Source organism: Drosophila virilis, chromosome 5, assembly GCF_030788295.1.
Source record: "Drosophila virilis strain 15010-1051.87 chromosome 5, Dvir_AGI_RSII-ME, whole genome shotgun sequence".
NCBI lineage: Eukaryota > Metazoa > Arthropoda > Insecta > Diptera > Drosophilidae > Drosophila > Drosophila virilis.
Window position 1 is genome coordinate 18396940 of NC_091547.1, and position 16156 is coordinate 18413095.

Below are 16156 nucleotides of genomic sequence, written 5' to 3' on the forward strand. Positions count from 1 at the left end.
AAGAAGCACAATAAAATATTATAAGAAATTTATTTATTTATTTCATTCTTCAATCCAATCATTTTGTTGGATCCCAAAATCTGTTTGCTTAACTTATTCAAAACATATACTTAAAATTTAGTTCGGTTCAAATTTGACGTTAAAAGTTGGCATTCGTTTCAATTATTGATAAGTTCATTAAATCTGAGAAACTTTAAACTTTGCTTGTTTCTTCACATAAATCCTAAGCCCATTTTACACAATTTGGTAAATTACATTTAACAAAACATGTGCAAAGGTCATGACTAAGCAGATCCTTTTAAATTTTTCCACGGCTAGCAATAAATAACAACAACAACAACAACATGGGGAAGAGCAGGTGGAGAAACGAGACCAAATCGCTTGCCTTTGCTTTTTAATTTGTTCCAACACAAGAACACAGCCCTTTCATTTTGGCCGGAAAGGACTCGTGCTGTGGTCAGATTGCACCAAACGGACACCAGAGTTCGAGTCAATGCGTCGTCTGGCTGGTTAAGCGGGGGCCGCCCGCTAGCCAGCAAAGCAGCTAACCAACCAAATACACTCTAAACCGCCCACGCCCACCGCCACCCACCTTGCCCGTTGCCCTTCAAGCATTTTGCGTGTTTTTCGCATTTTTTGTTTATTTTTTTACAGTTTTTTTTGTTTGTTTTGTTTATACTATTTTATTTGTGTGTTTGTGTGTGAGTGTGTGCGGCCGCTCAGTTTTCAAGTTTTGTGGCAGTTTTGCGTGTTTGCTTATAATTTTGTTTGAGTTGCATTGCCACACCCCTCCGCCGCCCACCAGTGCAACACGAGCCACCAAAAACTACGCGACCGGCACACAGCAAAATTTGTAATTACTTTTTCATGCAGCAATTAAAAATGGCGTAAAATACTAGAAAGCGGGGCAGGGGCGCGAAGGAAGCGATTCAAAGTTTTAGATAGAGATGGATAGAGAGAGAGAGAAAGAGATAAACACTGTGCGAACGGACTTGCCCGCAGAGTTTTGCCAAAAAAGTGGAGTTTTATTTTAGCTGCAATTTTAAGTGGTTTTTCGCCTGTTTTATTTTACCCATTTTATTTTTGCTCCTTTTTTTTTTGTTTTGTTTACAACTTTAATTGAGTTACCAGCAGGAGTGGGCGGGCGAGAATTTGAGGTATGAAAGGGTAGCAGCCAGTCAGGAATAGGAAATTAAATTACCCAACTTGCAGTCTATTGATTTTAACATTAGTTGCGGCACAATAGCATCAGGAAATTTAATCGCAAATCTATATACATAAATAAATATATATATTTACATATATATAGGTATGAAAAATCTATAATAATTGGTATTTAATGACATGCAGAATAATGAAAGGCTAGTTGCTGTTGTTGTTGTTTTTGTAATTGGCACCGTCATTAGCGCAAATTACAAGCAATTAAATGCGCGCACGCACACACGTATGCACATGCTTACAAAAGCTGCTTGATATCGCAGCGCGTCTCACAAAAGAGACTGAGCGAAAGAGAGGGAGTGAGAGAGGGGTAGAGGCAGTCCTTGCCATAAAAGAGCCATTGCAATGGGCAAATGCATTAAATTAATTGAAAGCATTAAACGCAAACAATTTAGAAGCGTGTGCAATTTGCTGCAAGTGCCCGTTATAGAGCATACCCAGGACGAACTAGAATAGAGCATTTCCTAGAAATAGAAATAGGGAGAGGAAGAGTGAGTGAAGGTAGAGCGACCCTTTTGGGGCTTTCAATCAATTTGCAATTACTTAAAGTTCATTGAAACGCGCTAAACACGAAATCGTCATAAAAATAGAGCAGCACTAAAATAGCAAAATCGAAAATTGTGCCATAAAAACGTGCAACATGACTAAATGAAACAAAATAGAAAATACAAAATGTTGCATAAATAATTGAGTTGAGTCATACGTGGCTAAAACACTCACACACACACACTCAGACCTTTATCCAGGCACATGTCTCGTATTCCCCATGGAAATCAGCATAATATCAAAATAGCCCGCCACATTACTTAGCTGATGTGGCTCAAAGCATATAGTTAGAGCCGCCTGCAAGCTGCATTTGGTGGTTGCTTTACGGCCAAGAAGTAGTGCAGGCAGGGCCAGGGGTTTAGCGGGAAGGCGGCACGTGGCTTGTTATTGACACGCAAAGTTGTGTAATGCAACTTCATGTATTTGGCTAATGCGTGTTTCGTGTAAATTCAACAACTGATTGCGAACAGACAAGACAACTCAAGGCGCCAAATTGTAGCAGGCTTTTTGGCGCAGCAGGCTTTGTGCTAAGCGTTGACTACAGGATGTCTAGATTCTCGATAGTAAAAATCAAATCAGCATGGATTGTGAACAAACGAGTCCTTTCTAGGTATGCCACAGTCAGTTGAGAATTATAGAGAAAAAGAACGTTGTTGTTTTGTTGCCGACTATCGACTTTCGAAATGTTTGTTCGTTTCACCACCAATTTAGCTAATGTTTTTTAGTGCAGTTGCTTAAATTTCAGCTAATTTGCACTAACTAAGTTGCCTACACATTTCATCTTTGGGCCGGGTGATTAGCACACAGCTGAAAAAAAGAGAAAAAAATAAAACACAATGGGAAAAATTCTGGGAAAAAATCGAGCGAACATTTTGCTTTGTTGCGGCGCCTTTTGACGCTTTGCCAGCCGCATTTTTTGTGCCTCAACTGGATTTGTTACTATTGTTGCTGTTCCTGTTGTTGTTGTTTTTGTGAAACTACAAGGATAAACATCTAGAAAGGCGCTTTGCTGCATGTAAATGGAAAATAAGTTGCCTCCCCGCCCACTCAGCTCGCCTCACTAATGTAACGCGCTACTTTGTTGCCTGCCTGTTTGTCCGTCTGTCTGGCTTGCTTCTCTATCTGTCTTTTAGTCAGTTTCTCCCTTTACCTTTTGCGCACTTTAGTTGGTCTTTTGTTTCAGCTTTTGGTTCGGTTTTGCTTTGCTTTGTTTTGTTTTGGCCACCTTTTGCCATGGCAACGCGTTAAATAATGCTAACGAACGGGCCACACACACCAATGTTAAGTGGATTGGGCGTGGCTGGGCAGCCGCACCACCCAAAAAAGCCCAGTTCGTGTGGTATTATGCCACACAATACCAGGTAATTATATAATTTTATTTATAGCCAGATAAGTGTGGCGAAAATGCAATTAACGTTAATGTAATGTGGAAGGGTACCTTAAAAGCGAGCGAGCGGCTTTAAACAATATTTGCTGCATACTTTTTGGGGCAGCAGCTTTAAGCTAGTTGCCTTTAGCCAAACAAAGAGACATAACTTCAATTATAAGCAAAAAGCTAGCGACCAGATGCAATTTATTCATTTGCTTATTTTGGCTGCCAGACAAAAAAAAAAAAGAAAACAAACACACACAAGAAAATAAATATATGAATTTATTAAACTATAATTCAGCCGGAAAAACGGAAAAAGCACTTTGCAGCTCACACCTAACAGCTAGCGGGAGCCAAAGGCGACGAAAGTGAGTGCAAAAACAAAAATAACAACAAATAATAAAAAAAGGGACACTGCAAGGAGGGACACACACACGTACAAGGACAAGTGTGCAATACGTGGTGCGGCTCGACACCCAGAAAGAAGTAATAATAAAACATAGCCAAGCAAATGCGGCACAAAAAGGCGCAGCTAAGGAGAAAGCAACAACATCAGCAATAAGGAATGTGGCAAGCAAATAGCGAATACTTGCAACGAACTCAGCCGGATCCTGAATCCTGACAGTTGCTCTTGTTGTTATTGTTGCTGTTGTTGGTGCTGGGCCTCGCGTGCCCCCGTCCGAGAAGCGAAAAAGTTTTGTTTGCATGTCTGCGGTACATTTCCGCGACAGGCACAGCGTACCAGGCCCAACCAAAGCCCCAGCCCTAGACATATGCTATATAAACAATCCACATATAAACCTACCAGTAAATGTGTGCAGACCAGATGCCCTGACAGCAAGTGAGGCAAACGGCAATAAAAAAAGTTAAAACACGGCCCTAACACTGCAGCAAATTATAGGTTAGGCGTCCCAACTAAAATAATACACATGTGGCAAACAAATCAGAGGAACAGCAGCTGGACATAGTTTGACTTAATTTACAAAGGGGATTCTGCATGGAAACTAATTTAATTCTCTATAAAATAATCTTATTCAAATATTAATTACATTTTCTATTATAATCGATAATAAAAAATAGGATTTATAAAGTGTACCTTGGCAACTGAAACTGAAAATGGCCGATAACTATGAACAGACAAGTTTTCAAGCTATGCCTTTATTCAAAGAGTCCAAACAATTTTATAGTACATAAATATTTTTGATCGATGAACAAAGCTTATGTCACTTAAATTGATAAATCTCTGTGTGCACACGTTATCATTATCGATAACTCCAACTACTCGAATCGAAGAAACTTTGAGAAACTCCGCTCAAGTGCAAAATACACCAGAAAACTTGAGCATAGCAACAAACTGCTGTAACTTCTCACTAATCTAATGATTGCATTAGATGCTCAAGTTCGCTAAACCCGTTCCTGCCCCCCACTCAACAAAGTCAAACGACGCCATTGACCCGCTGTGACCACAACAGAACAAAGCGAAATTCGTGTGCGCGCGACTTGGAAATGTTTTTGCGACCTGCTGCAAAAGGGCAAATGGTGCTCAGTTACAGTGCCTGCCAGGCAGTCTGTGTACCAACCCAACCAAAACGTAGTTCACAACTTCAAAAACTACCCACACGAACACACCTACCCAGCCACCCCCCCACATACACACAAACACACCGTAAGGGCAATAAGTAAAGTGACTGACTGGCGCCATAATGTCGCCTCGCCCCTTCGTGTGTGTGTGTGTGTGTGTGCGAGTGTGGCACGGCGTGTTGTCTACTGCCGCACAATGTGGCGCTTGTATCCCTTTTCACACACACCACCCCACACCCAACGCAGCAACACTTTTACTATACGAACTAACAAACCCTTATATACCTAAGCCAACGCGCTTTTTATTGTGCTTGAGTTTTGTTTTGTGTAATATATGAGTGTGCGTGTGTGTTGTATAGTTTGTGTTCTTGCTGTTGTTGGTGTTGTTCTTGTTGTTGCATGTTTTAGCGTTGAGTGTTGTTTTTGCCTGTTTATTTGTTGCTAATAGACCGAATGTACAATTCGGTGTTTGCCTTAATAGTATATGGTATATAAAGTTCTGGCAATATGCACAAGCTTATTTTATAGCGCACAAAGAAGAAAACCCTTCTGATGGCTACAAATTACCTTTTCTTGTACTTTACTCTGTTTGCAAATGGAGTACACGTGTTGCATGTGAGATTCTACTAACTCCTACGCTTGAAGCTATCAAGTTTGAACACCAATAAAGTTGTTTGGGATTGAAGAAAAGTTATATATATATATCACTTCATTTATCGATATAGCATATTTTTCGATTTTTCGTATTTATCAATAAACAGTCATATGCGTGACAGAGTATCTAATATTCGATTTCATCTAACAACTTGTTTATATTTATTTTCTACAGCTTTTTTCGAGCACATAATTCCCCATATTTTTGTTGGCCACAATTTAGGTCCTTGTCGCAATGCTTGTCTATTTATTTATTTTTATTTTTTCGCTACATGCTCGATAAACATCGCGTTACCAAGTCGGAAACCCTCTGTCAATGACAAGATTTACAGCACCCCAGCAGCAGCAGCAGATGAAAAAAAAATCAAAATGGAATAAAATCCAAGCAAAATTGCAGAGACCTATCTATAGGGCTAGCGATTGGCGTGGAGCGCGTGTTGAGCATGTGAGAAGCGGCCCAAATCAAAGGCTTTGTGCCATAATAATCTGGGACCACATTTGAGATTTCAATGAAAGCTGCCACAGGCACACGCACACACACATTCAGAAAACACAAACACACTCACACTCGCACAAAAATGATTTATTTTCCATGCCGATAAACGAAAGAAAGCGAAACTTGAAACGTCGCCGCCTCAGCTCCCCCCTCCCGGCCAGCTCTTACTCAGTTTACTTTTGGCAATAGACTTGGCCAAGTGTAGCGAATGCCGCATAACATTTTCCACAATAGATTGAGCATTTCCGAGGGCTCGAATGTGAGGAAACTTTTGGACACGGCATTCCCCGAAATGAAAGAAAAACGCGTGCGCGCCGGCAAAACATGTGTAGAAGTTTAATTTAATAAGTTTCTTTTTTAGGTTATAGGATATGTTAAACATGCCGATATATTGTACAGAACGCCTGCAGGCTAAACCAGAAAAAAAAGAAACTCAAAAAAAAGAAAAAGGTTCAAAACATAAAAGAAAAAATATATCCTCAAGTTTGTTTATTTTTTGCGGGGCTCTTCTGCATGTTGCTAATTTTATTTGTTGTACATTTTTTTTTGGAGGGCTCGACTTTTTTTATTTTTAAAAAACAGCCGTTTCAGTTGGGTTGGGTTCGGTTTTGCCGCAAATGGGGTCTACATAAATCATGCGTAAAGTTAGGCTAAACTTTGACTTGCAATGGGCGGGGGGCATGCCACATGTGTGGCATAATTTGTACATTTTTAGCAAAGGGTCTGGAAAAATGTAAAGTGAGAGAGCATCTTGATGCTATTCTTGCCGTTTCAAGCGATAATTTGTAACAGAAAGCGAATTTGCCTAATTAAATAGCTTTTTGCCAAGGAAGGAGAGGTTACAGTAGCAGTTAGCGGAGAGTGCCAGGGCTGCCGTGATCCATTAATAAGCCGAAGACAGTCCCTGTGTTTCAGCTTCTAAGTTCGTTAGGCAAATACAAAAGGCGTCCAGAGAAGGCAGTTTCCGTGCGTCTGGGCGCCACTGATGAAGGGCGAGCAACCGGAAGGGATGGCAAGGGCATAACAGAGTTGCCGCAGTTTCCTGCGTGTGGCTGACAAGTGGCCCAAGCAAAGTGAATCAATTTTGGCCCAATCAAATAATAGAGCTGCTCAGATCTGTGCGTCTGTTCGGCTAATTGCTGGAACTCTTGTGTGCTTGTTGTATTCCACATGCATTATTCGTCATTCCCTAGTCCATTGTTCCATGGCCAACAAAAGACTCTGCTACGGAAACCCATGAACTTTACGCATTCATCGAAACCCTTTTTTTTTGGGGGGGAATTCGTCTTGCTTCGGGGTTTTCTCTACTTTGCCGACAAGCGAAAGTGTTGATTTCTGCGTAGCTTGGGGCAGAAACAGGTGCATCCTGTTAAAGACAACTTTGTTCACTTTCAATAGACAGAGAACAATATATGTGTATACATAATACAAAATAGAGGTAAAGAACCTTGAAGCGGAATCAAAGGAAAGATGCAAAAGCTTTGAAAAAGTGCGTGATGGATACGACCTTGTCTCGTTTTCTTCCTTTTAATGCGTAGGCTTTGTATTTAACGTGGGAAAAGTTGGCACAAAAAAGAACTTAAAGCAGAAGTTTTTTCTATAAATAAAAGTCTTAAGCATATTTCCATTCAGTTTACAAAGTTGTGGGCAGATAAAAGTTTTGACTTGCAGGTTGATCATTAAAAGCAAAAAAAGTTACTTAAACTTGAGAATTAATTGTTATTAAGTTGATTTAAAGACTGAAATGGAAATAAACACAGAAATATGTATACGAATAAACATATTAAAAATATACATTTATCTGGATCATTATATTGAAACTGAAAACTTTCCCCATTCGAGCTTGGCTTTTGGGTGGAAAAAGAGCAAGAGAAAGTATGTGTCTAACAGCATCCCCAGTTTGCAATATTATACCTTAGTCTGGCCTGTCAGCTTGGCTAACAAAATGTCACTCTACAGCAAATGTGAGACCCGGCACCATATGCCGTTCCACAACGCTCAGTCCCAATACTTTGGAGAAACCAAATGGTGCGACATATCAAAAAGCGCTTGCCTTGTGGCTTTTTGGTTGCACAGATGCCGCCTCAATTTCATGGACTATCACACACACACTACTTGCCCCAGCTCCAGCAATTGCTCCACTCCTCAATTCCGCAACCGCATACGCACTCAGGCACATGAAACGCGCGCCGGCAACGAAATTACAACTTGTCAACTCAATCAAGCGCGCTTTATGCAGTAATTTCCGTCACTTGTGTGAGTTCCCACACATACGCACACTTACACACTTACACACACACACACACACACACATCCTCTGGCAATAAAACGCACATAATCAGCTAATATTAAATTTGAATGAGCGCGTTGCTAATAATCCTTTTTTGATTTCAGAGCTCAGGAAAAATTAACAAAGGCTCTCATACATTTGTCGTTGTCGTTCTTGTTGTTGTTGCTGTTGCTGTAAGCTGCGGCTTACCTGAAGCCCAAGCGCCTAATATTATGCAATAGCAGCAGACAGAGCCCAGAGTTGGGCTGCACAGCGCAAAATATTGAGAAGCTTTAGTCAAAAATTGAGTTGACAAAATTAAAAAAAGATGATTAAAAATTAAAATGATTTTGCCGTAAAATATTATTTAAGGCACGACTATATATTTAATTTAAATTTAAATTAATTTCTTTATGTTTTAATTTACAGCCCATTTATTTGTTGCTCTGTAGCTTTTTATTCGTTCGCCCTGCTGTTCAGCATTTTAATTTCATGCTGGGGCATATTTCCTGCCAGGCGACGATGCCATTCGGTTTAGCGAGGACATCCGCCGGCGCTTCCGGCAACAGTTGCCAGCTGGCGCGCTGTCCTCTCAGCCAGTGTCCCGGCCATGTTCCTGTCGCGTCAGCTACTTCAATTTGCCGCCAGCAAAAGTAGCATGGGACAGCAACGACAACGACAAGGAAGAACATGAAGACGGTGAAGGAGACGCTGGCGGCAACGGAGACGTTGATAAGCTGCTGTCGCGAATTTGTGTGCGATTTGTGGAGCTTAAAGGTCACAATTTTAGCCAAAATCCTTAAAGTGCACACAACCGTCAATTAGCAATTAGCCCAGTTGAAATTGTTTCTTATTATATATATTTTCGTTGGCTGTTTCTCAAATTTTTGCCAAGACAGCAAAATAAGCTCACGCATCGATTTCAGTGTACGACTAATGAACTTTCGATTTAATCCGCCCTACACTGTTATTTAATGCCCTGTGCTCCAAAAATGTGTCAAAAAGGGTATACACAATTTCATACAAATTTGATATAGCCTGCAGAAGATATATCCGATATCTGGATACATAATTACAGATATGGAAATAAATCATTATGCTGCATTAAAAATCGATTATCCAGACTTATTAAGGACGTAGTATGGAGGCTAGATCTGATTATTAATAGTGGTGTAAGTACTTTCAGATTTTAGATGACTCGCTTTATTCCAGGATCGATAAATATTGAGAACTTCTTTGCTTTACTGCTATCGCGCCTATCTCACAGTCGAGCATTCCCAACCAACTTGCTTCTTGCTTTATTTTTTGCCTTTAATTGCAAAAATCAACAAATGCCCGCAGCTTTGATTTATGCTGCACATGTGCGTGCTGCCCCCACAGGACACGCCCATCTAGGCAACTCCGCCCTCAATTTACAAGCTGTATTTAGTTAATTACTGACAGAAAGCAGCAGCGGCAACATCAGCAGCTATGCGGGTCGCGTCGTCCAGTGGCGACTTTTCAAATTTTACGTCTTGCAGCTCAAAGCGAAATGGAATTAAATCCCTGGCGTATCGTTTGGTCGCTGCTCGAAACGTGGGCGGGGCGGGCAAAAACTTTTCCTAGCTGCGATTTTTCCAGTGTTTACGACTAAATTAAATGTGCATTAAATAACGGTTAACAGCTGACAGTCGCCGCGCGTGTTGAAGGGGGCCGAATGGAGATAATAAAACGCCAAAGGGCAAAAGTTTGGATTTGTATGCGAGAATTGGTCAAAAACAATCTAATTTGGCATTTTATGTGACACGTGACGGGGTGAGACGAACCATGGGCAAGCATTTGTTGAGCCAGGGTAGACAATGGGCTATAAGGCTCGAGAAATTGACATTTTTCTTGTCAATTGTATGGAATACTAATGTGGCCTTCGCAACATATCGATAAACTTTATCAATAAGGAAATGTTAAGCAAGTATCATAAAATAGCACTGTCCATTAATGGAAACTTAATTAATCGATTAATTAATTACAAAGGCATCGGTAGAGCCAGGTTATAGAATGATCGGCAGGGCTTGAGAAATTTACGATATATTTGATCAATACCAATATTTTGGGTAAGCTTTCTAAGCTTAATTAATCGTTTGATTATTTATACAAGGTCTTTACTACTTTTGTGTTGTTTTTTCACAAGTTTAAATATTTTCCAGTTTTCGTGCCTTAAACATTTCAATACTTGAATACTTTTACCGAGTCAATTTGCATTTTCCACAGAATTCCAATCGCCTCGTTTAGCCACAGTGCCCGAAAAACAATTGATTTTTAATTTAAATGCGTAAGTTTTATGGCCTGTTTCTTAAGTACAAAGTCCGGCTGAACTGTAATGTCGTCACGTTGATTTGATTTTATTGCGCCCAGTTTGGCAGCAGAAACTTCCACCCTGGGACCAGCAGAGCGCCTACTTATGATTTGGACTTTTAAAAGGGGGCCGGCTGCGGCTGTTCACCCGCTTTTATGTTGCTCGAAATGACCTGCGTGGCATAATTTATGCATGTTTCACCGAGTGAAGCAGCGAAATAAAACGGCTTCAAGGCATAGATCAAATTTAGAGCCCACTTAGTGGACCAATAAATACCTCGCCGCTTGAATACCTAGGCGCTGATGAGAATGAGCGCCCTTTGCACTCTCCCCCCGCTACAGCAGCCAGCAGCAGTTGTTTTATGGCCAAGCCGCAGCATTTTGCGCTCTTATTAAATTTCGTGTGACGCAGCACAACAAAAGGAATGTCTGAATATGTTGCAGAGAATTTCTTCATATTTTTTTTTATTCTTCCGCTGCTTCTATTTTTTTTTTTTTTTTGTTGACTGCGTTGCTCTTCATAAAAATTTGTTTTATATGCTGTCACACACGAACATCAGCAGCAGGAGAGTTGCAGCTGTAAGTCGAGTGGGCGGGGCACATGGACAACACACACTCCGCAGAGGCCACGACGTCCGTGGCGACAACGTCGACGACTGCCAACAATAACCCAAAATGCCAACAAGTATGATAACCGCAACAGCAACACACACATACACGCACACACACATTCATTCAAGAGGAAGAGATACAATCTGTGTGTAGAGCAGGACAAAAGAACAGGACTGCCAGCCAGGAAGATGTTCTGCCACATTTTTGTGCTAAGCGTATTATGAAATTTTTTATATATTTTACAACTTGTCTGCGCTGTTCTTAAGTTCGCATTTGCTTCTCTTTTTTTTTTTTTGGTTTTTCTCTCTTCTAGTTGCAAGGCCTCAGCACCGTAGTTCTTGGCAATGTTATTTTGGACTAAAGAGTTTTTAAAGTAAAGTCGAGAGTGTATTAAAGTTGTAACTGACGTGAGTTATAATCGATTTGATATTTTGATATGAAAGCTTCTACTTGGGTCTTTTACAGCCTGAGTGGAGGGGAAATGTCTACAAGCTATTCAGATATGTATTCAAATACTTTTAAGTATAATTACATAGAAGCTTCTTGTTAGGCACATTTTTGATTAATACAAAATACAAGCTGTTCCGAATACCTTCAGATATATTTTTCACAATAAAATTGACAATAATATTTCATTTTGCAACCCAATAAGAAATGTAAATGTTTACAAAAACTTACTACATCAAATTTTACCTTAAAGGAATCGTTTCAAAGAACTTCGTATACTTAAAGTCCTTTTTTTTGAGGTTAAATTTAATATGATAAAATACTCGCACATTAAACTCTAGCAAGGCTTCAATTTTTAGACTTCTTTTATTTTATCCATACTCAAACACACAATATTTATTATTATCAAGTTTATATTTTGTTCATTTTCATTTAATAGTATTGTATATTATCCACTTCTTTCCATTTCTTTGCAATTTTTTCTGTTTGCTTTTAAGAAGCAACAAAAACAAGCACTTCATATGTTAATTTTCCAATTAGACAGAGAGAAATGGCACTAATTACATGTGCACGTACCACACAACAACACACAGCAACAAAAACAAGAGCAACAACAACAAAAACAACCACAACAGCAACAATAAAAGTAGCCACTTGAAGTGCGAGTCGTGGTCCTCGCCTTGGTCCTGGGGGCCTGTGGCCGGGCCAAGGCACAACAAGGCGAAAAAGTAAATAAAATTAATTTTATACACCATTAGGACGGGGGCAGGGACAGACGTAGGGGTAGGGGCTGCTGGCAGGGAACACCAGCAAAGCTAATACTAAAGTCTTGGAGTCAGCAGAAAAAAAAAAAAACAACAACACGAAAGAGCGCCAAACATAAAAAATAAAGCAGCCAAAGAAATGCTGCAAATGTCTGGCCTCAAGTGGGCTGTGTTGTGCGTTGTGTGGGCTGGGCAGGTGTGTATGTGTGTGCGTGTGTGTGCGAGTGTGTGTGTGGGCATTAAAACGAGCGCTTGACACGCGACGCGTTTGCATTTTACACGCAGCAGGCGCAAGAAAGAGAACAACAACAACAACAAGAACAGCAGCCACATTGTGAGCATTGTTTTATGAACCGCACCGACACACACACACACACACACACACACACCTATACACACTCATTCAAGTAGGCGGAAATATTAACCGCACTGTACAATTCTAATTACATTTTGCCAGCCTGGCAGCTGCCTGCGTCTCCAACTCCTGCGACGCCCCCTCACCCGACCAACCACTGGCAGGAGTCGCGTGCGCCTTTAATTTTATTTATTGCGCAAAATTGCTGACTAGAGGTGTGTGTGTGCATGTGTTTGTGGGTGTGTGTGTGTCTTGCTATTGCCGCAGCATCGCGTGTCGCATTGCCATAAAGTGCAACAGCAAAACCTACAAAACGTTGTTCAACAGCAGCCGCCCCCATACCTTGGCTAGACTCTGTTTATTTCTAGTACCCTGTACCAGAAAATATACCAAGGATATATTCAATACACAAATCTGTGATGCTAAACAATTGTTTAAGTTTAAAGAAGAAATTAAAAGAGTTATTTTAAATATTAATCGAAGCAGTAAAGTTGATCCCTGTATGACCTTTGACAAGAAAATTTGCGGGGTATACGAAAATTCCAAACAATGCAAGTGATCCACACTCAGCGAGGTTTTGCTTGTGGTGTGTTTCTCTTCTGTGTGTATGTGCGTGTGTGTGAAGAACTTTGTTTTAAATTTGTTTTCTTTGACTTACGCGATTTGAATGAAAGTTATGGATTTGGCAAATATGAACATTGAAACATACCTGCAAAGAGAATACAAGAAAAAAGGTATCGATTAGTTATGAAGTAAGCTGGTAGCGTAGGGCATATGGAGATATAGGGTTGAGATATTCAGAATTATGCATAACATCCTAAGATTCATAGAAAGGATTGAAAATACGGCTTAATAAATGCAAGATCTTCAAACACATGCAGATGAACTGATTTTCTCTTTCGTCAAAGTTTGCATTTAATTTTTATAAACAATCATCAAACAAATAAATCAATCAATTTAATTGCAATAAAATACGCCCTTTTTTCAATTACCACAGAAAATTAAACACTTCGCTTTGTTTTTTTACCTCTCTTTTACTAAAGGATCAAAAAGCATTTGAACAATTATAAAAATCGAGAACTTCTCGCTGACCATTAAAACCCCAAAATGTAACAACACGCAAGAAGAAAAGATGACTCAAAGGATTGCATCATAGCAGATGAGAAATAACGACACATTTTACGCTTAATTAAACAAGTTCAATAAACCGAGCGCCGGCTGTCGAGTGCAGAGTTTTGTGTTGTGTCCTGCCAGAGGCTGCGGCTGCTGGCAGGCAGGAAGGAAAGGCTCAAAAGAAAGAACCCTTTTTTTGTCATTGTTGCCGCATAATTGCCAGCATAATTCATAAAACGAAAGAGCTGGCGAGTGGAGCAGTTAAGGAGTGAAACAGAGTCGAGAGCAAATCATTGACTTTATTTTGCGAGCATTTTAGGCTGGCAACGAACACAAAAGAAACGAATACTCGGTTGAATTTTTCTCATCTGTTAGTGCTTCCTTTTAGCTGGGACTCGCTTTGACGCACGCAGCGCACACAAAGTGGCAACAAAGTGGAGCAGCAGGAGCAGCAGGACATCGGGATAACAGCTAAGCAAGTCCCGCAGTCGGTTCATCAAATGCACCACTGCCAGAGCCACTTGCTTTTTAATTAAAATCCAAAGTCATTTGCATGCGCTTTGAATGGGCCGGGTCCAAAAGAAATTGCCTCGCAATGGGTGGGAAATGCTTCTGTGCATTGTAATGTAAGTAGTTTTTAAGGGGGCAACCGGGTGGGAACTGGAGCTTAGCTGGAGCGACTAGCGACGACCATTATAATCATTATCAATTGCCGAGCACTGACAACGAGCTTAACAATGGCCACACTGAGACACTGAGACACAGAGACACAGAGGAAGGAAGGCAGGAAGGATGGGCCGAGGGAACCGCAGCGACTGATACTCACGACCACAAGCCACGAACCACAAAGGCCGCGATGCATAGCAAGTAGGCTGAAGTGAAATGGAAGTGAAGATGATGCTGACGGCCATGGCGTACGAGGCGGAAGGAAGCGGCCAGCTAGAGCGAGTGCGGAAGGAGGGAGGGCGAGGGGGGATGCCCGCCGGAAACCGTGCAACGCAAGCGGAAGCGGAAAGCCTTATTAAGCGGAAACATTTCGCCTTTTGGCTTCGTGCGAACCCGGCACAAAATGCTCTGCTCATAATTTATGCCAATATTTTTGCAACTATGCCACGCCCACTTAACACTGCCCACACCTCCCGCGCTCTCATCAGTCAAATCAAAAGCAGCGCTGTTGATTTTATTGGCCTGGCAGGGAGACAGAAAAAGCGAGAGAGATATGTAGAGAGACAGAGATAGAATGGGGGAAAAGCCGGAACTTTTTCTGGGTTTTCATCTGTGCCGCTGTCCCCTGGCATATCAATTGAAAAATTGCAATTGACGAAAGTAACGAAAAGCAAAGGAGAGAGAGAGAGAGAGAGAGAGAGAGAGAGAGAGAGAGAGAGAGAGCTGGGGAAGAGAGAGAGGTGGCACGAAGGCGCAGGAAGCGGAAGTGATGCAAAGTGTAAGAAATGCTCTCAAAGGATTCGCGGCGGCTTTTGAAGTGTAAATCACAGCGCAAAGTAATGACAATTTCTGCAGCGTAGTCAAGTGTAATTGGAATACACATAAGGGAAAGCGGATCGGAGGCGCAAGAGGGGAGAGGGCGAAAGGCTGTAAGTGTCAATGGGGGAAATTGATATTTACCGTTGGGGTTTTTCATGCAACACAAGAGATAGCTAGAGAAAAGGGAAGCAAATAAGCGGCATTAAACGCGTTCCACAAGACATTAAAAGCAATCAGCTTGGAAAGGTTTAAGAAACTGAGAAAGCCAAAGCGCACAGATTGATAAAAGGAAGAAAAATATACGAAAATCATAATTGGCAGTGATATTAAAATGCTTTGTTGAGTACATATTATGTTAAAACACATTATTAAAAATATAAAAGTGTACATTTTTTAATAGCATTTCTTATTGCCCGACGGTAAAGTGAAATCAAATATGAGGATTCCCAAACTATATTTTAATATGTACACATTTTGGAACATCATCAAGATTTTTGTGCATGGAGTTATTCCATCTATTTTTTCTTTATTCAAAAAAAAACTATTATTTGGAATGGACATATGTTCAAGCTCAGTCCCGTGCGTAGACTATGGATAGTTTTTAGGAACTCTCTACTTTATTCTATTAAATAATTGTTAGCTGTGCCTCAGCTTTTTTATTCCCATTCCCTTCTAAAGCCTTAAAAACCTTTCAGGCTTTGCTGTGGGCAATTTTAAGCCATTTTTCAAGAGCAGTTTTGAACCTTAACGATTTCTAGTGTTATATTTCATAGTGAACCCAACAACAAAAACAAAGTCAAGAACCTCAAGTATTAATGTTGATGTGGATGATTTAAGCTGGTGCCACACTCAGTTTAGAGCAGAGGCACGCATTCTGCAACTTATAATGTGCCATAAATCAAAGTCAAAGCCTAGC

General features: G+C 40.6%; 1 protein-coding gene across 32 annotated transcripts in view; it reads right to left on the minus strand.

Annotated features, from left to right (window-relative positions):
• Nucleotides 1-16156, minus strand: part of mbl (muscleblind) — a 212549-nt gene that overhangs the window by 68154 nt on the left and 128239 nt on the right. The window contains exon 3 of one of the 32 annotated variants that reach the window (XM_070210437.1): nucleotides 13301-13351. The exons of the other annotated variants lie outside the window; for them this stretch is intronic. Within the exon in view, the coding sequence (XP_070066538.1) occupies nucleotides 13301-13351 (51 nt within the window). The remainder of the gene's footprint in view (nucleotides 1-13300; nucleotides 13352-16156) is intronic. 32 annotated transcript variants of the gene reach the window in all.